Consider the following 21,342-nt stretch of genomic DNA (forward strand, 5'->3'; position numbering starts at 1 on the left):
ATCGACGAAGTACACTGCTGAGGGGAGCAGCGGGCGGGTCAGGGGAGGTCTGCCTCGCCATGTGGATCTCCTCTGGGGCAGGCGGGGATCGAACTCATGAGGAAGGGGCTTAATCTTAGTGCAGTGCTTTAACCCGCCGCTGGTTTCACTTTACCTGCCACTATCCCTCTGTTGGCTTGCTTGGGGGAAGTACCCCCCCTAAGCTCCCTTTTTCTTGTAGCCATTTCTCTGTACAGTTCTGAGTTTGAACTGTGTTTGAATCTTGACTGGGTCGTTCCTGGGAGAAAAAATCCAGGATACACACTGCATGGTTAATAGTATTTTCAGTAGTGATTTCCTCCCCAAATCGTCTGCTAACATTTTCAGAGTCTTCAGCTAGCTGCCTTATGTATTCTGATGGAGGTTTTAGTTGCTTTCAGTGAGAAAAATAAGATAAACTGAGCTTGCTTTATTTTTACCAGAACTAGAACACAGATGACATTTTAATTTCATTGTAACTATTCTTTGATTTGGGTACAAGTTCTTGAGCATCCATGCTGTACTAAGTGGTTTTGTTGAAATGTAAAGAGTTTGAACTGTGTTTACACAAGTTCATGTTATGCTTTAATAATAATTGAGTTAATAATCTTGATCCTGTTTGGTTCATTACTGCTTTAACTTTTGACATTGTTTGTGACTTAAAAAAATCCCTATTTATATTCCATTGATTTTCCACTTTTATTGTTATCCTAAAATACAAGGAATAAAAGTCTCTGGATATGTATGTATGGAGTGAAATTATTAATTCATAGTTACAATGAGAACAAGAAGTGTAGTTTCTTATATACTTATTCTAGCATGATAAAAAGATAATTTATTTTTATATATTGTTTCTCAGGTCTTAGAAAAATACCCCAATACACCCATGAGTCATAAAGAAATTCTTCAAGTTATCCAGAGAGAAGGACTAAAAGAAATCAGGTAAGTTACCAAATATTACTAGTACTTGATTGAATTACTTGATTATAATATTCTAGGATATTTTGTATACAGCAGTGGAGATTGAAGATTATTTAATAGTAACCCTCTTTGTTATTATGATTTAAGTTGTCAGATCTTTGGAGTTTTCAGTCATAGCACAATTAAAAACTAAAAGTATCTTTAAAAAACATTCTCAAGAAGGAAGCAGCTCACTCCACACCCATGCACTTTAATTCTTAGGAAGGCCTGGAGCCATCTTCGAGCCTTCATCTATCAATGCAGGTTTTTATATTAAGCTTTATATTAATATAAGCTTTTCATCAGCAGATTAAAAAATACTCGAATGTAGGGAGAGTGCTAGAGGTAGACAGTCTAGGAAGAAGTAGCCTTAGCCAAAAATAATAAAATGCAAAACACTTATAACGTAGTGTATATTCCAATAAATAATCATATTAACTAACAGTCTGGGATTTATATAGGACCAAAGATAAAATATACCTTAATTCTAAGAGTCTTATGTGTTATAGTAGCACATAATCATTACTGTTCAAAACAAACCATATATTGTTAACGTCTTAAAATTGTGTTTAGCATATGTTAAAGCAGAAGCTTGGAAGTCTACACTAGAGATACTTTCATTCAGATGTAAAAAGTTGCAGTGCATTAGAAGTGCTACTAGTTAGTCTCAGCTAGGGGTAACAATAGGGAAAGGGCTTGAATTTTGGGAGGATATTTTTGATATCAGAGTGATCAGAAAGAAGCGAGCTTCTTTCTGAGTTTAATGAAAGGCAGGTAACAGGGCTGCCAAATGGTCTTGTCATGCTGGCCCCTTTTTTACATCGAAGAATTGTTTAGCTCAGATACTGATAGTATTTCTATTGAGAAATAGCCATACTAAGATAACTATGAGTGGACAGTATCTCTCTCTTATTAAAAGATTTATTTTTATGTATTTATGCATACAAGAACCGGGTATAGGGCAGAGGTACGGGGGTGAGAGGATTCACCAGAATGGAGAGCAGAACTGGCAGATGTACTGAAATACACTGCTGAGGGCAGCAGCAGGTGAGACAGGAGAGGTCTGCTGTGCCATGTGGGTTAGCGCCCTGGCTCAGGATCGAACTCATGCTGCGGTGGCTGCAGCGAGCACTGAAACTTTAACCCCTGCACTACAAGGGAAGCCCTAAGTAGAGATTTTCTGATTCCAACTTCTACATTGGGTAGAATAAGCTCCTTCTCTCCCAAAAAGTCTTTTGTCTCCAAATGGCAAGTTTTTTTCTTGAGGCACATTCTGTTTTCTTTTGGCTTAAGATAAAATTGTATTACTTCAAGTTATAATATATGTAACATATAAATTACAAAAAGTAAAAATGAAATGTCCTCTTCATTGACAACCATTGAGCCACTTCTAGGTCTCTACACGGTTCGCTTTACTTCCCTAGTTTTGTTGTTTAGAACCTCTGGTACTTTGCTGAATGAGTGGTGAGCACACAAATCCTTACCTCCTGTTTTATAGGAGAAAGCATTTGGTCATTCTCCATTAAATATGATAGGAGGTATAAGTTTTTTCTGAGATGCTCTTTAGCTGGATGAGGAAGTTTCTCTTTATTTTTTCCTAGGGCTGTTTTAACAGAGTGCCTCAAAACAACAAAAATTAATCTTTTTTTTGTTTTGTTTTTTAAAGATTTTATTTATTTATGCATACAGAACTAGGGTACAAGCCAGAGGTGCAAGGGCAGTGAGAAGATCCACCAGGTCCAGAGTGGGGAGCAGAACAGGCAGATTGATGAAGCACACTGCTGAGGGGAGCAGCAGGCAGTCAGGAGAGGTCTGCCGCACCATGTAGGTCACCTCCGGGGCCAGGGATCAAACTTGCAGTGAGAAGCTGCGGCCAGCTTGCAGTACTGTATCTAACCTGTTACACCACCAGGGAGGGCCCACAATAAATCTTTTTAATTCTGTGGCTGGAAATCCGAAGTCAAAGTTTCAGTAGTGCTGCTTCCTCCTGGAGAGTCTGAGGGAGAACATGGCAGCCTCCCTCCTAAATTCTGGTGGTGCCGAGAGTCTTTGGAGTTCCCTGTCTTGTGGCTCAATACTCCAGTCTCTCTTCATATAGTCTTTTCCGTGTGTCCCTGTTTCCAGTAAGGACACCAGTCATTGGATTAGGGCCACCAGGATTACATTATATTAACTTGATAGTATTTCAAGTCTGTTTCTGAATAAGGTCACAGCCACAGGAACCTGAGTTGAGAATATAGGTCTGTGTGTGTGTGTGTGTGTGTGTGTGTGCGCGCGTGCGCGTGCGTGCGTGCATGCATTTTGGGTTGGGATGGGGAGGATCAGCACAGGGCAGAAATGGTAACAGTCCAACCTCAAATGCTCCCTAGTTCAGTTAGCTAGAGATTTTAATTAAGAGTGGCTATTGATTTTTGTCAGGTACTTAATGTGATCAATTGCTATGATCATGTGATTCTTCTTATTTAACCTTTTGATAAGGTGCATTAGTTGATTGGTTTAGGAATCCTGAATGATACTTGCACACCTGTAGTGGTAATACAATTATTTTTGCTGCATTTGTTTTGTATCTGGGGGTTCAGTGACATGATTGTCTCCTTGATAATTCACCAGTGTCCCGAGTCTATGCTCATTTTTCCCCACTTTTTTCTATTTGTTTCAGATTGTATAACTTCTATTTTTCTGTCCTCACATTTCCTGACTCTTTGTTTTCTACATTTGGCTATTGAACCTATTTAGAGTGACTTTTTTTTTTTTTTTAAAGATTTATTTATTCATACAAATCTGGGTGCAGGCCAGAGATGCGGAGGGTGAGAGGATTCACCAGGAACAGAGTGGGGAGCAGAACAGGCAGATCGACGAAGTATACTGCTGAGGGGAGCAGCGGGCGGGTCAGGAGAGGTCTGCCGTACCATGTGGATCTCCTCCTGGGCAGGTGGGAATCGAACTCATGCGGAATTGGCTTAAGCTTCTTAGTGCAGTGTTTTAACCCGCTGCGCCACCAGGGAGGGCCCCATAGAGTGACTTTTTAAAAGCTCAGGTTTTATATCCTTTAATTTTAAAATTCTTTAGTAGTTCTTTGTCATCTGCAAACTTCAAATTCTTTCATTACTTCAAGTTCTTTTATCTTTGCCTCATTAAGTATAGAATGATGAATCACTGAAACTTTTTGTCTGTTTAAGTCCAACAAGTTTGGGTGCCTCAGGGTTGACAAGTGTTGGGGGTCTTTCCCTTTGAGAATTTATCACATTTTCCTGGGTTGTTTTTTTGAGAAGTTTAAGATTTAGTCTATCTTGAATAGTGTGTTGTTTAGGTTTTGTTTATTTTTAAAGATTTATTTTATTTTTTTATGCATACAAGATCTGGGGTGTAGGCCAGAGGTGTGGAGGGTGGGTGAGAGGATTCATCAGAGACAGAGTGGGGAGCAGAACAGGCTGACTGACCAAAATACACTGCTGAGGAGAGCAGCGGGCAAGACAGGAGAGATCTGCTGTGCCATGTGGGTCAGCTCCCTGGCAGATCGAACTTGTGCTGCAGTGGCTGCTGACAGGTTCATAGTGTTGAGACTTAATACCCTTTTTTGAGAGCCTAAAAAGCCTTTTTTTTAAAGTGATTTTTTTTTTCTTCTCTTTTTTAAAATAGCTCTTCCCTGGCTACATGTTCTTTTACCTTCTGTAGGTGTTTGCTCAGTAATCATTTAGTTTCCAAAGCCTCTGTGCTTCTCTTGGTTCATTTGAGATTACCAATGTTTCAATTCTCAAAGCCTTTGCTGCGGTGCTTGGGGATGTCCCAAGAATGCACAGCTCAGGGATCAGCCCCTGCCTTTTGTGGGAATTAGGGATACTCCTTTCTCCAGTTCTCTCTAGCTTTGTCTCCTTCCCCACCCCAAACCCCACCCACTACCCTAACTTGCAGTGTCCAGTTCCCCTTTCTCCTAGCCAGTAAAATGGAACTTATAAAGAGTTTTATCTCCTGTCTTTATCTCTCCAACTAGGGGGCTTGTCTTTAGTCAAAGTAATAAGAACAAAACCCAAAAAATTTACTCTTGTGTAAGAGTTCTGCCAACTGCAAAGTTAGCAGAACAGCTCACATGACTGTCGACCAAAGCATAGTTCAGAGGCCTCCACGTTACATTACAGTTAAGCCACTGATTAAAAGTCCCCACAAATGAGCATCGTTCTATTTCCAAACTTCTTCTCCCTCCCCTTTTCCAAACCAGTCACATTACTTCAATCATAGAATGTTATAGCTTGAAAAGATAATTAGGATATTACAATTGCATCTCTTCTTTTCTTTTCATAGAAGAATTAAGACCATGGAGGTTGGACGTGGCCACAGTCATACAAACTAGCTCAATGAAACTAGAAACCCAGGCTTCTTGCTTCTGGCTTTGTCCTTTCAGTGTATCCTATGTCTCTATATTCATAGTTCTCTTTTTCTCTTTTTTTTTTAAAGATTTATTTATTTATGCATACAGAACTAGGGTACAGGCCAGAGGTGCAGGGGTGGTGAGAAGATTCACCAGAGCCAGAATGGGGAGCAGAACAGATAGATTGGTGATAAGTACACTGCTGAGGGGAGCAGCAGGGAGACAAGAGAGGTCTGCTGCGCCATGTGGATCAGCTCCCTGGCTGGGGATAGAACTCATGCTGAAGCTGCTGATAGCGTCATTGTGCTGTGCTTTAACCCGTCGCACCACCAGGGAGGGCCCATAGTTCTCTTTCACCCTCTGTTTAGTATACTTGCTGTATTATTTTGAAATAAAATTTTTGTCTTGTGCTGATACAACAAAAAAACAGTAAGTTAGTTGCTGTCTAATTGTAAATTATTTTCTAGAAAATTTTGAAATAAAAACTTCAGCCAAGCCATTATAATAACCTGACTTCTGAAATGGTCAGTATATTTTTACAGGATTTACTCTAACTGAACATTTAAGTAGATCTTTATATTTTTTGGCAGAGCTCCAAACTGTTGCAGGGCAAAAAGTTTTTCTTACCTTTCAGCTTTGTGTTCCAAGCAAACTCCTTTGGAATGGGAATTGAAAAGAACCATCTGCAAAGATCATGCTCAATAGACCTTTGTGAGACTGGAGGAGTTCCATTGTGTCTGATTACTAATCCATTTACTTATGAATAAAATAATCCTTCTCCTAGGATATTTAAATACATTTTAACTCTTATAAAAACTAATCAGATCACCTAATTCTTCCCCCTACCTCTTACTATGCAAAAAGGATATAGCAAGGGAAATGAAAGCAACGTTTTCTACTGCTTTTCAGCAGAAACCATTATTTCTTCAGAGTAAGTCATTTGGTATCTGAATTGCTTTGAGGAGGTTTTATTATTTAGTTCTAGAATGAAAACATCATTAATTAAGTTGAGAGCATAGTTATCTAATGTTGGCTGATGCATTTCTTTGTGAGTTGCAGTCTGTTTGAAAGAACTTAGACTTTGTAGGAATGTGAAAAGGACTAATAATGAAAAGACAAAGAAAAAATGCTTGGATATTGATAGAAGAGTATTCTTATCATTTGATATTCAGATTCTCAATGACTTCTGTTTTGGATCAAAGGAAAGCTAAATAAACTTAAGAGTCCATAGCTGATGGCTTTATGATGGCTCCTTGAAATTGAAATGCATGGGAGGAATATTAAGGATAGGGAACATTCATTGTGTCCACATTTAACTGCTGTTACAGCTTTACTTTGTCAATAATAAGATCTTATAACTGTTCTGAAATGGCTTAGGCTATTTAATGGAATTTAATTGTGCTTTTTTAGACAACAGTGATATTTTGGACTGACTTGTAAATGCTAAAGAAGAAATTGTTTTTATATCTCAGAGGGGGGTTGCTAATTTGTGGAATTGTGAATATTGCTGGGAGGGGAAGGGAGAAATTAAAAGGAAATGTTGCTTTGTAAAGAAAAATTAAAAGTTCTTTTTTTTCCCTCCTTTTATTTTCTTGGGGTGCATTCCAACTCCAGAAGGTAAGAAGTATTACTTTATTCTAAAGAAGTATTATATAGTTATAAAGCACTTTTGCAAGTTTAATTGAACTTACCTTTGGATGCTTGATTTTTACTTTATAAAACTTAAGTAACTTAGAGACTGAGTAAAACTTATAAAACTTAAGTAACTTAGAGACTAAAACTTAAGTAGTTAGAGACTAAGTAAGTGATAGTACTGTGTAAATATTATGTATACTATTTTTGTTCTTGTAGTTTATAACCATTGGTCATAATTCTAGAAATTAAATGTACATTTAGTTTTTTTAAAATCATTTGACTTATCATTGGTTTATGTGTATTTGCACATTAATAATGAGAATATTTAAGAATTGGAGATACAAGCTAATGTTTGCTTTATGATTATACAGTTGAAAATTTATGTTAATGTTCTGGCCAATTTGGAGAGACTTGATAATTCCTCTAAAAGAATGACACTTATTTAAAGCATGCCAGAACAGGTTAACATTCCTAGGTTGAATTCTTTTCTGAATTGGCTTTTCATCTGTGTTGACGTAGTAGTTAAGACACAATTCTGTTAGAGCGGTTCTCATGTTACCTTGTATAGTTCTCTAACTTTGTGAGATGTTAGAGTAGGCATCTCAGTCATGTTGTTTGGACATGATATGCTTGGCTTCTAGGTAGAACATAATAAATCTAAATGCCAGTCAAATTTGCATTCCACTAAGTCCATTTACAAGAGTCTATTCACTTTTGAGTATCAGTTTATGGAGGAAATCTTAATTTATGACATGAAACAATGTTAAAATTTTAATTAAAATTTAAAACTATTTAAAAATTTTTGTGTGTTTTGTTAAGGGGGCTTATATTTGATTAGGATCCTTAGGTACAAATAATAGGAACCAGATGTGAATAAAATAAGCAAAATGGTATTGAAGAATGGGATTGCTCCCAGACTCAGAGGAAAGAAGCAGGCTCTGAAATGCAGAGAATGAAGGCAGCTTCAGAGATCAGGTAGCTAGAACTAATGGATCAAGTCTCTTTAGCCTGACTGAAATAGTGCATGTCCGCTATGTTCAAGGAAGGGTGGTCCTGGCTGGCCAGCACTTGAGTGGTGAGACATGCTAATGGATAGCCCTAGGAAGGACTTCACTAGGGGTGAGCTGTAGTTTCCCAGAGCAAAATTGCACATTCTTTCCAGAAAAAAAGAATACAATTTAGTCAGGCAGAAGCAACAGCTGTCCACTCTATTCAATGTAGAAAATTAGAGGGTAACAGAAAAATTTGAGCCACCAAAGGTTATTAGAATACCCTAACACAGATGTTCCCAAGGGTGATGTTGTATAACACCATAGTCCAGTATTACAACTAAAGTACTGTTTTTGTGCAGCCTACCTGGTTTTACTTGCATTACTTATGTGTGTGCCGTGTTCATGCACCTGCTCATACAGATGTGCATTTGGCCCTCTGTACTCTGAGCACGTAAGTAGGTTCAGGGATCTACCACCATTTAGAATACAAAACAGCTTTTCTACAAGTTCTGTTCCTTAGCCATGCTCCTGTCACTCCACCTCACTCCTGGCAGTACGTATTTGTTACACATTTTCTATAATTTTGTCATTTCCACAGTTTATTATCGGACTCATACATAGTGTGTGATCATTTGAAATTGGACGTGTCTTTTTTTTAGTACACTTTTCTGTGTACTTTTCAATGTTATATGTATTAATATTTCATTTGTATTCGTTGTTGAGTAATATTCTACTACATGGATGTAACATAGTTTACTTTCATTCACTCATTGAAAGGCATCTGAGTTGTTTCTAGCCTTTGGTTATTGTAAATAAAGTTGCTTTGAAATTTTTTATGTGTGTTTTTGTGTGGACGTAGATTTTCCTTTCTCTGTAATAATGCCCAGAAGTAGTGCGGTTGCTGAATTGTGCGATAAGTGTATGTTTAGTTTTAAAGAAATATTCATACTGTTTTATACTGAATTTACATTCCTGTCAACAGCATATGTTATCTATTTTCTCAGATTTTGAAATGAAATTTTTATAGTTAATGGTTGGGTTTACTCTTAAAAAATAACTCTTTTCCTTTTAATTTCTTTGTTCATAGAATTTATTTTTAAGGTAATTGTTGATATGTTGGCATTTATACCTGCCATTATATTACTTGTTCTGTTTGTGTCCTGTTTCTCTTTTCTTTTTTTTTTTAGAGTTCTATATTAGTGTACTTACAGTGCATTTCTTTATCTCTCTGTGTAAGTTTCTTGGTGTTTTTTTTGGGTATTAAAGTATACATGTGACATATCACAAGTCTGTTGTTACCAACATTTTGCCACTTATAAAAATGGAAGTTTTATTATTAAATCTTTAAATTTCATTCTCTTGATTGTCAGGTAGTACTATATTTTTTGTTCCAATCATCAAATATGAGTTACAAAGCTCATGAGGATCACCTGGTGTGTGCCCTGTTCCTGCTCCTGTTGCTGTCTTCTGATGCTACAGTATTTCTGCTGTTACTTCATTTCTGTTGGAAGATTGTCCTCTAGTCATTCTGTGAGTGTGTCAGCACATTCTTATAGTTAAGGTTTAGTTTTGCTTTTTTGGGTCTTTATTTCTTTGTTTCTAAAGGATATTTCATCAGATACAGAATTCACAATTGATAGTTCATTTTGTGTGGCACTTGTCAAATGTCATGCTACATCTTTTTCGTCTTGGGTTTTAGATGAGAACCTTTTGTCATTTGAACTAGTTTTCCCTATCAGGAGCATGTTTTTCTTTCTGACTGCATCCTGGATGTTTCTTCTGCTTTGTTTTCAGGAATTTAATTATGAAACATCTTGTTGTATGCACGTCTTTGGGTTTTTTCTTTAGGTTCTTGAATAGGTAGATTCTTTTTCCTTTTTTTTTTACACAAAATAAGAGATGTTTTTAGTCATTAGTTCTTTGAATACACTTTCTCCATTCCTCCTGAGACTCTGAAGATAAAAACTTTGAATCTTTATTATTCTACAACTACCTGAGGAGCTATTAGTTGTTTTCAGTGTTATTTTCTGTGTGTTGATCACATTGGGTAAGGTTTCTTGGTCCTTAAGTTGACTGATGTGTCCCTCCATTCTGCTGTTGAATTCTTCTAGAATGTTCTTACATTTTTGTTGTTAAAGATTTATTTTTTTTATGCTCACAGAACTGGGGTACAGGCCAGAGGTGTGGTGGGTGAGAAGATTCACCAGAGACAGAGTAGGGAGCAGAACAGGCAGATCGACTGAAACACACTGCTGAGGGGAGCAGTGGGCGGGTCAGGAATGGTCTGCCACACCATGTGGGTCAGCTACCTGGCTGGGCATCGAACTCATGCTGCAGTGGCTTTGGAGAGCTTCATAGTGCAGAGCTTTTAGCCCATTGCGCTACCAGGAAGAGCCCTGTTTTTACACTTTTGATTATACTTTTCAGTTTTATAATTTCTGTGTTTCTTTCTATACTTTTATTTCCTTGCCCATATTTGCTACTTTCATTTGTTTCAAGACAGTTTATAGTGCTTACTATAAGGCATTTTTAATGACAGTCTTTAAAAAAAATCTTTGTCTTATAATTTCAACATCTGTCTCAGTGTTGGTGTTAGTTTATTATTTTTTCTCATTTAGATTGTAATTTTCCTAGTTCTTGGTATGATGGGTGATCTGTTGAACCCTGGGTATTTTGCTTTTTGTTAGTAGATGTTCGTCTTACTAATTATATTTTTTTAAGATTTATTTATGTATGCATGCAAGAACTGGGGTACGGCTGGGGTGTGGGCGGTGAGAGGATTCACCAGAGACAGAGTGGGGAGCAGAACAGGCAGATCTACTGAAATACACTGTTGAGGAGAGCAGTGGACAAGACAGGAGAGGTCTGCCTTGCCATTTGTGGATCAGCTCCCTGGCAGGGAATTGAAATCCTGATTCAGTGACTGGCAGTAGCTTGAAAGTGCTGAGACTTTAATCCCTGTGCCACCAGGGAGGCCTCATGAGGAACACTTACCGTAAAGAGAACTAAAAAGAACCATTGGTAAAAAGAGAAAGGTTGCTTCTGCTCTTGTCACTGTATATAAGATATCTTAGTGCATTTCCTTTACAAGGTAAATCTAGTGCATTTCCTTAAAAAGGACTCCCATTTCATCTCTGCAACTTCTTGATTATGGTCAAGAAAAATTAGCAGCTGCATTGTTTCCTGCTAGGTAATATTTTGAGGTTTTCTTGCTTTAGCTGTTTCAGTAGCTGAAGCATATTGCCCCAATTTTATTTACTTGCCTTTACCTTTGGTGTTTATTACGTTAATTATAAAGGTTTATCACCCATATAACAATACCTATTTCTTATTTTTACTTAATTACATAGTTCTGGCTTTATTTCCCTTGAAAAATACTGTTTTCACCATGGATAGTGTGGCTTATTTTACTTTTCTGCCATTGTTTTGTTATTCATAAAAATAAATATTCCAGGATATGCTGACTTTTTATATTTTCCTGAAATAAATCTAAATTTCAGTATATGCTCAATATCTCTTGTGGGTTTTTCATGGCTTACTTCCTTCAAAGTAAAATCATACAAAAAATGGTAAGGAAAATCATATGATAGTGTATGCATTTCTTACCATATTTTTTTCATCAGATATACCATTTACTTTCATTTTATGAGTTTCACTTTATAGTTTTTGTTTTGTTTTGTATAGGATTTTTTGATTATTTTCTTTCATCTTTCGGCTAAATCCTAGACCAGGTTATTTGTTTCTTGCTCTCCAATTTATAACACTCACTGTGTACATGCCTACCATTTTTCGCCTATAATTCCAAAATCTTTGAAAAATTAAGCTTTTTTCATTCAGTTTATACCACAGGTTAGCACCAAGGACACGACTTCTCTTGAATGGACATGAGATGATATGTATCTATCCAACTTAGCTTGAATATTCTTGTTTCACTATTTGACTATGAGATGTTGTCCTTAATCCCTCTTGTGTTACATGATACATGGCATAGTGTGTTGCCTTTCTGAAATCTTAGAGCCTTTGCCTGAAACATTTGACAGTAGATGTTTTAAGTCTGATGTGGATTTGTGTCTATATGAATAGCATCACAGGGTAGTGTGGACACCTGTTACCTTGTCTATCATTCCTATAAGATTCTGAGCTTTTTCTTTAGCTCCATGAACTAGTTTATTAGCCTCATCAGAGCAGGCACTTAATATTGCAGCTGAATACTGAACTTTTACCAGAGAGATTATTCACCTATCTATGATAGATCAGCATGACTTTTTTTTTTTTTTTTTTAGATTTATTTATTTATTCATACAGAACTGGGGTACAGGCCAGAGGCTCAGGGGCGGCGAGAGGCCTCACCAGAGACAGAGTGGGGAGCAGAACAGGCAGATCTACGAAGCACACTGCTGAGGGAAGCAGCGGGCGGGCCAGGAGAGGTCTGGCTCGCCATGTGGTCCCCTCCGGGGCAGGCGGCAGGCGGGAATCGAACTCATGCCGAAGCGGCCTCAGATTCTCAGCGCTGTGCTTCAACCCACTGCGCCACCAGGGAGGGCCAAGATCAGCATGACTTTTAATAGATTATAACACGTTCTTTTTAAAGCAGTCTCTTTCCTTTCACGCTTCTGTTTTCTTTTTTTTATATATGTAAGTTTTTAAAAAGATTTACTTATTCATACCAAACTGGGGTAAAGGCCAAAGGTGCAGGGGTGGTGAGGGGATTCACCAAGGATAGAGAGGGGAGCAGAACACGCAGATAGACAAAGTACACTGCCGAGGAGAGCAGCTGGTGAGACAGGAGATCTGCTGCGCCGTGTGGATCACCTCTGGGGCTGAGGATTGAACTCCCGCTGAAGTGGCTGTGGCCAGCTGCAGTGCTGTGTCCTAACCCATTGTGCCACCAGGGAGGGCCTCATGCTTCTGTTTTCTTATTACTATATGGTCTTGACAACTTCTTTGACCTATATAATGATGTCATAATTTTGCCAATCTCAAAGGATTGTTACGGGAAATAAACAGAATGTTTCCTGGAACATAACACTACTTTAGCTGTTAATGTTGCTGTTCATAACCTTTTGGTTACTTTACTAACATGCTTACTGACATATGTTACTGGACTTTGAAGTCATTTCATTGCTTTGGTAGTTTTAATAATGTGATCACACTTGAACTTACATAGTATTGTTTTTGTGGGATAGACTGAGGTAAAATTGCTGGTTGGACAGTTGCTAATATTTTTAATTTTAACGGATACTTCCTAAAGCAGAATTGAGGAAGAAAGCAGGAATGAGGAGAAAGTTGGCAGTTTCCAGTCCTGCCAGCAGTCTATAGTTATGCTCATTTGCCCATAATCTTACCAGCAATGAATTTTATCACCTTGTTTTTTACTTATTTTTAAAATAAGTATAGACTTTGAGGACATTGTGGAAATGACCCATGTGTATATAGCCAGCTTTCTCTAGTGGTAGTGTCTTCTATAACTGTAGCAGACGATCAGAGTCAGGGAATTGACATAAATACAATTGTGCTAAGACTTGAATTTATTTGACTTTTCCCGCTCTCACCAGTGGTATCTCAGTTTGCCTTCTTTGAACGCTGTTTCTTTTCATGTGTTTTGCTGACATTTACTTTGCATGTTTGATGATCATTTGTTGATGTCATTCGTTTGATGATCATTTGTTGATGTCAAATGTTTTGCTGACATTTACTTTGCATGTTTGATGATCATTTGTTGATGTCATTCGTTCTAATGAATAGTGTTTTACTTCTTGTATGTTTGCAATTACTTTTTTTTTAACTTTGTATAGTTTCTGTAGTTTTGCTGTTTATTCTTTTTCCTATGTAGAAATTTTAACTTTTATTTAGCAAATGTTCCTCTTTTGTGGCTTTTAGGTTTTCTTTCTTATGTAGCAAGTTTTTTTGTCCTTTAGCTCACACATTTTCCTTTAATTCTTTTCAATTTTTTTGGCATTTAATCTATTTGGATTATTTTTATATAGACTGTGAGAAATATTTTTCCTAGATTGTACATCATATCAAGCCAGAACTGCTTATTAAGTAAGCTTTTACTTAGGATTCTTTCAGTTGCCTCTGACTTAATCGACAAAGTTCCAAATGTGGGACTGGCTTTAAGATGGTTAAAAATGCCTTGTCTCATATCTGCTTTTATATGTTGAATTTTCCCCTATACTCCTTACCTTGCCCTTCTGTTCTACCCTATTTTCAGATATTTCCTTCATGGTCAGTCATATGGTAATAGAAAGTTTTGGGTATTGCTTTTTTACATTACCCAGGGGAAGAGAAATGGTCTCTTTCTGAAGCTCTCCTGGAAAGCAGGTTTCTTTTCTCAAACGGCCAGATGCCTTCCAGAGGTGTTTGCCCTGATAGTGTCTTACATCTCTTTCTGAATCTGTCACTAAGAACATGGGAAGTGGGGTGCACACAGAAATGCACACACTGATTAATTTAACAGTTTGCCTTTACAACTGTGATGAGTATGGGATTAAGTCTCTAAAACACAGTGAGTGAGGGTGGGAGAGGAATATATGCATAAATAATATTATACAGGAAGGTTTAGGTATTGTCTCCAGAGGAGGGAAAAGATGGCAGGTAGTCAAACCACTGGTGACCATGGCATAGCCACTCATCTTTTTTCTAGAAAGAAGAAATAGTACCTTTTACCTTTGTTTGTTACAGTCTGCTTTTTTTCTCCTGATTTGTATTTTCTACTTTGCTCTGCAGTTTGTAAGTGCTTATTTGCCCATTTTCCTTGAAAATGGTTTCAGTAATAGTGACATAGAGTAATTTTAACATCTTCGTAAGCAAGTCTCCCATCATTTTTCCTTTGGAATTTTTATATACTTACTTGATATAAGCTAAGATTCTAGTCAGAATTGTATTGTGTGTATGTGAGTATTTAACATAGAAGTAATCCACTTTTTGACCCTCAACCTTTTCATAGTACTACAGTGGACCCATTTTTCGTTGCCATTTTATTTTTCCCCAGGTACACCCAAGATCTTTAGCATCCTCTTTCGGTAGACTTATTTGAGAGGAAAGGAGTTGGAAATAAGATACCCTTTCCCTCAGGATACTGTGAGAAATTCTTAAAAATTATGGATGCTGTGTAGTTTCATTTGTAGTGCTTTTGTTCTTAGATAGTACCAAAAGGGGAAAGTGTAAGATGCCCAGTTAAGATGAAAAGTAATAGATGTACATACTTTATATATCTAAAACAACAGCAAATATGGCAAATATATATTAGAACTACTAAACATTTAACCAAGTTGCTGCATGGTAGCTAACTCTCCTAAAGACTACTTAATAAGTTATCTAATACTAGGTCTAAATACAAGAGACTTGAAGCTTACATAGTTATGTCATATATCTCAACAAGTAAAATTTTACAAAATATAAGAGACCATAGAAATGTGTTTTACAACTCAGATTCAGCCTGAACAGTAGTATGCAGGGATGTTAATATTGTCTGTTTAAATATGTATATGTGTTGCTTTTACCAACTGTTTATTTTTGGACATTTAAATAAATTCTTATAAAACTTCAGCTTTTTTAAAGTATAATTGACAAATTATAAAGTATTTATGATACTTCTGTGATATAAATCATTCTTAATTTAAATGCTAGGTATTTGATCTAGGTCAAGAAAATTAAAGCTATTTTTATTTTATTTAGATATTAGGGAATTAATTTTATATCCATTTTTTTCCCCACAGCAGCCTCTATGTAGACTGATAGACTCTGCAGTCTATAAGATGTGCTCTTGTCAAATGAGTATTATCTGCTTATTTTACTTTAAGTCAGTGCTACATAGAATAATCAGACTGAAAGTAATCATCATGTTTTTTGTTTGCAGTGGGACTTCCCCTCTTGCATGCCTTAACGCAATGCTGCACACAAATTCCAGAGGTGAAGAAGGCATCTTCTATAAAGTTCCAGGTAGAATGGGAGTATATACTTTAAAGGTAAATGTTTTTGTTAAAAGGTCATTTAAAAAGTAGAAACAGTATAAATAATATTTTAGATTGAATTCTGTTTTTGAAGAGCTTATTTTCAGGAAGAGGTAATATTTTCAACTCGTATACAATATATATTTTTTTTAATATTTATTTATTTGTACATACAGAGCTGGGGTACAGGCCAGAGGCTCAGGGGCGGTGAGAGGCTTCACCAAAGACAGAGTGGGGAGCAGAACAGGCAGATTGACGAAGTACACTGCTGAGGGGAGCAGCGGGCAGGTCAGGAGAGGTCTGCCTCACCATGTGGTCACCTCCAGGGCAGGCGGGGATCGAACTCATGAGGAAGTGGCTTTAGCTTCTCAGTGCTGTGCTTTAACCCGCTGCGCCACCAGGGAGGGCCAACAATATATTTTTTAAAAAACTAATTGTGTAGGTGAATGAGAGAAGTAATTTTATTATTCTTTATGATAGTATCTTTAAAAGATGAAATGAAAAAAAAAGATAAAATGAAAATGACTTCTATGGCATTTTTTCAAGGACTTGACATTTGAATATTTTGTATTACTATGGAATACAGTGCCTTGAGGCTTTATATTACTTTCTCACTTTTAATTCTCCATTACAAGTTAGGGCTGTGGTCATTCTCTACCCACCCCCCACCCCCACCTTTTTTTTTTTTCCAATGGAAAAGCCAAAGTTCAGAAAATAGAATTTTCCCACTAGATAGTATCAGAATCAGAATTTAAACATCCATTTGACTGAAATCAGTAACAGATTTGTTTATCTCTAATTCCTAAGCTGAGAAAAGATGATATTATGATATTAATGTCCTTTCATTTTGAAACAGGAAATCAACTTAAATGAACTTGACTAAAATAAAGAATTTATTAGTTCATGTAACTGAAAATTCTAGGAAAACTCAGTGTGAATCTACAAGTTCAAACGATAGCATTAGGAATTGGACTAGTTCTTTCCTTTGGCTTCATTCTCAGGCAGGCTCTCTCCTCATCATGCATAACTCCCACCCCATAAACTGTTAAGTCTGGAGAGAAACAAGTGTCAGGAGCTAAATGCAGTTCTGATTTTAATGATGTTTTAGTTGTTGTGACCCCTCCATTTTGTTATTTAACATTTATTAAATGCCAACTTATTGTGAGACTATAAATTAGGTAACAGATCCCCCAGCTTATTTTATAAGTCTTGTATTACAAAATAATGTGGTAATATAGAGAAATAAAGATTAATTTTGAATAGAACAATATAGGGTGTTTTTCTTTTAAACTTTTAAGATGTATTTAAACTTTGGTGGGTAAGTTAAGGAAGAAAGGGCCTACCAGGCCAAGACACAATTGGAAGTATTGAGGATAGATTTGAAAGTAAGTTTGGATTGACCATATCATAAACTGTGTGGACTAGTGTGATAAACAACCATAGATGGAAAATGTGTGTGTGTGTATGTATGCAAGCCAGAGCAAATCTGTGTTTAGGAACATAGTTCAAGTAGAATAGAGTCCAAAGGTAATGAAGGAAAGCTTTTCAGAAGGTTTTGATTGTTTGGAAGAGATAATCAGGGCCTGATGGAGCATGGGAAAAGAGATGGGGAACAAGGATCATTAAAGATGTAATATATCATTTATTGTGGGTAATTGAAGAGAGGGAAAGATTAGGGACATAAGCATTTGATCTCTGGAGGGATTACAAATTAGAAAAAGAAGATAGTTGTATTTAAAATACTTGAACTTCTGTGTCAAGAATTTTACTGGCAACTAATTGTATAAAGGATATAGTTCAGACTGGCATGTTGAAAGAAAAAATAGAAAAACATGGGATATGTGTTTTAAGAAAGTGTCCAACATAAAAATGGCTCAGAAATGATATTCATGTGAATGTAATGAAATAGTTCCTAACTAGGTCAGAGGTTACTATTTTGGCTAGAGTGTCATTGTGCATGCCAGTTGTAAGGTCATATTTTGTTAGAATTATTTATTATTTGCTTATAAAAATAATGTGGAAAAGTAAATGATGTATTGAGAAGAAAAAAAACTACTGACAGTTTTATAAATTTCTCTGTTCATGTGGATATATTTCTTTGTGTTACATAAATGCATAGTAGCTAGTGCTTTATTCAAAGCACTTTATGTTTATTAACTCACTTGATTTCAGAGTCCTTTTTTAAGGCAGGTACTATGGTAATAGTGCTCATGTTATAGGCAGAAAAATGAGATGAGAGGTTAAGGCATTAATCAAGGCTTTACAGTTAGAATATGAAGCCAGAATTTAAAGCAAGAAAGCCTTAATTTCCTCATTCTTGATATTGTAACTCCATATACTTCTATCCTGACAACAGGCAAACCTTGTTGAACAGCCTTTTCACTCCGTAATGTAGAAGCCAAAGGTGCATGTAATTAAAAAAAAAAAAATTCACAATATATAGTGGTACATATATACACACACAGAGGATGATAGAGGTATATATATTATATAGTATTATTATTATATAGTTTTTCATCCTGAACATTCCATCACCTAACTGGGTTTACATCTACCCAGTTTTTGTCTAATTGAAGCCTCCATATGAACCTGCATATGATTGTCTTTCAATATAAATAAAAACGTTAGCTAATTTTACTGAAGAAAAAAAAAGGGGATGTGACAGGAATAAAAAAAACTCTTGCTCTGCAGCTAACTCCTGTGATACTGAAAATTAGTATAATTAAGTTGCAAAATGTATATCAGAAGTTTAATTCCTATCTTGCTGAGATGGTGATGATTAATCCTAATTGGATGTCTGCATTTTCAGAAAGATGTACCAGATGGGGTGAAAGAGCTATCAGAAGGGTCAGAAGAAAGCAGTGATGGTCAGTCAGACTCGCAGAGTTCCGAGAACAGCAGCAGCAGCAGCAGTGATGGTGGCAGCAACAAGGAAGGGAAAAAGAACAGGTGGAAAAGGAAAGGTGAGTTGACCCACTAAAGTAGTGCATGCTGTAGGATAAAGGTCATGTTAGCACTCTTCGGGTCACTACTGCCCAGTAGTTGCTTGTGTTGCTGGGAATGTCTGTATTTGTGCCATCCAGTCCAACCCAGCATAGCCACTTAGCAGCGTGTGTCTTGTGAACACTTGAAATACTGCAAATATGACTGAGAAACTGAATTTTAATATTAATTTAAATTTAAGTAGTCACATGTGACTGGTGACCTCCACATTGGACAGCAAAGCTCCAGGTTTTTGCCTGGATTTATTTTCAGTTTTTGGCTGCCTATTGCTTTTACTTTGTAATGTTCTTATTTCATTTGCTTCTCTAACACTGTCTTCTGGAAATTGGACAGTTAGTAAAACTCCTTTTTATTCAGGGAAGAGTGTTTCTTGTTTCTGTTAAGCAAAGACTGAATTTTTTAGTCTGTGGTCTTTAATTGCATGCCCTGGTGGCATGCCTTTGTTGCTACAGCTTCCCTGGAACGAATTTTTCCATTTAAGGACATACTTTATTACCTGTTGTTGGCTAATTATCTGTAGTTTCTTATCAGAGTGTTCTTGAAGAGAGCACATCTGTGCTACCTTAATCCTTATACATTTAGCTGGACATAACAACAGATCTTAAGTCAGCTTATGATGGGTCCTTTATAAGGATTGATGCAAATTAATACTTAAGAGTTCCCTTACCTTGGATAGCCTCTTAGATTTGAGTTATAGGTGAGCTGTCTTTTGATCTAGAAGCTCTGGCTTTATTTGTTGGACTCATTAACTTTGATTGTCTTCGTAACTATTCATATCAAACTAGGTCAGAAAAAGTCTGTTCATTACCATCACTGTTGTTAATATGTGTTGAATTCCTGTTGTGTGGTGTGAGTACTACATGTATAATCTGGGCAGATCTTGTAACCAGAGTTTTGGCTTTAAGAGCACATGTACTTGGAGAGCACTTAGACATTAGATGTAAGGGACAAATGTAGTAAAGACAGAACAAAGCTGGGATCTCTGACCAGTGTTCTTGTTATGTAATTATATATAAAGTAATCCTGTCAATCGTGAAAGGACACGTTGGACCAGGGCCTTGTAGTCCTCTAATTCACTAAGGACCTGTTTTTGGAAAGAGAGAACCAAAAGTGTTAGGGTGTCATCTGTTCTCCTCAGTTTAAACTTTACAAGTTGTTGATCTAAGAACCAAGAACTAAACCAGGTCATTAAAAACAAGTGAAACAGCAAGATGTGGGTTTTTCTGGATGTGATTGGAAATAGGGGCTCAATATTAAAGGAGGCCAGATTTATAAACTGGGAACAAAATCATGGATTTGGAAGTTTTTACTTTTCATTGGCCACATTTGCGCAGTAGCTCTTAGAATAGCAGCTCTTGCACTGTGGCTAAAATCACTTTAAGAACTTTAGGTAAATGTATGGTGATACAGGAGGACCTAAGCAATAACAAGAGAACCAGTTGTCAGGAGCATAAGAGGTAGATTAAGATAGAATGACCTTGCCCCCCACAGGCAGCACAATAATTTAAGACATCAGGAGCAAAATAATAGCAAGTTCAAAATAATAGCAAGTTCAGACTGTCCAAAATTGTTTTTGAACTGCCTTTTGATTTATTCTCCTTCTAGAAGTCTCAATATTGAAAGACTTTCCTCAGCTTACATTAAGATAACGTCCTATTAAGATGACATCCTATTAAGATCTCAGATTTTAGGTGTTTTGTTAAACTAAAAATAGAATGGGCTATATGTGATGTTTAGATGATGTTGATGAGAAGTGCACATGATGGCTATGGAATTCACAGTTACTCTGGCAGTTGTGATAGTTTCCAGAGGTGGATAAATGCTGGCCTGCTGTGAGTGAAAAAGAATAGTTTTTCATAGATTTGAGTCTCTCTGACTCACGGGTCATACAATGACTATGTAATACACATTTCATGTCAATTTTTATAAATATTCTGCATTTATAAATGTTTTGTACAAAATAAAGTTGGAAAATTTGCAGTTTACAGTGATAGCAGCACACAACAAAGCAGTTTCAAATCACTTGCAGTTATTAATAAAGGTAGAGCAATGTGTCTGTTCCGTTTTCTTAGGAGGGCTTTTACTCTCATTCTGACATCACTTTATTTCAAATGCATTTTCGACAGGAAGAACAATGAGATAGTATCTAAACCCACTTCCTTTTATGTACAAAAATACAGAGCCCTGACAGCAAAGTGATACTTCTAGTTGAAAATCGATAGAAACTCTTGATATGCGCATAGGTTTCTGGTAGATAAGAACAGAGTACAGAACTGTAAAGTTGAGCCCAATATTAAAACTGTTTATTGATTTCCCTGTAAAGTGGAAGAACTTAGAAGTTTGTAGTTTGAGTCCTAATTTTAAGGCAGGAAACAATGTTCAGAGAAGAACTTTATGGGATTCCAAGCCAAGG

General features: G+C 36.6%; 1 protein-coding gene across 1 annotated transcript in view; it reads left to right on the top strand.

Annotated features, from left to right (window-relative positions):
- ASXL2 (additional sex combs like transcriptional regulator 2) overlaps positions 1-21,342 on the top strand; it is an 80,839-nt gene that overhangs the window by 23,885 nt on the left and 35,612 nt on the right. The window contains exons 2-5 of the mRNA XM_012727612.1: positions 878-960; positions 6,959-6,961; positions 15,833-15,941; positions 18,736-18,889. Of these exons, the coding sequence (XP_012583066.1) occupies positions 878-960; positions 6,959-6,961; positions 15,833-15,941; positions 18,736-18,889 (349 nt within the window). The remainder of the gene's footprint in view (positions 1-877; positions 961-6,958; positions 6,962-15,832; positions 15,942-18,735; positions 18,890-21,342) is intronic.

This window comes from Condylura cristata, unplaced genomic scaffold (genome assembly GCF_000260355.1).
Source record: "Condylura cristata isolate star-nosed mole 26May11 unplaced genomic scaffold, ConCri1.0 scaffold00020, whole genome shotgun sequence".
NCBI lineage: Eukaryota > Metazoa > Chordata > Mammalia > Eulipotyphla > Talpidae > Condylura > Condylura cristata.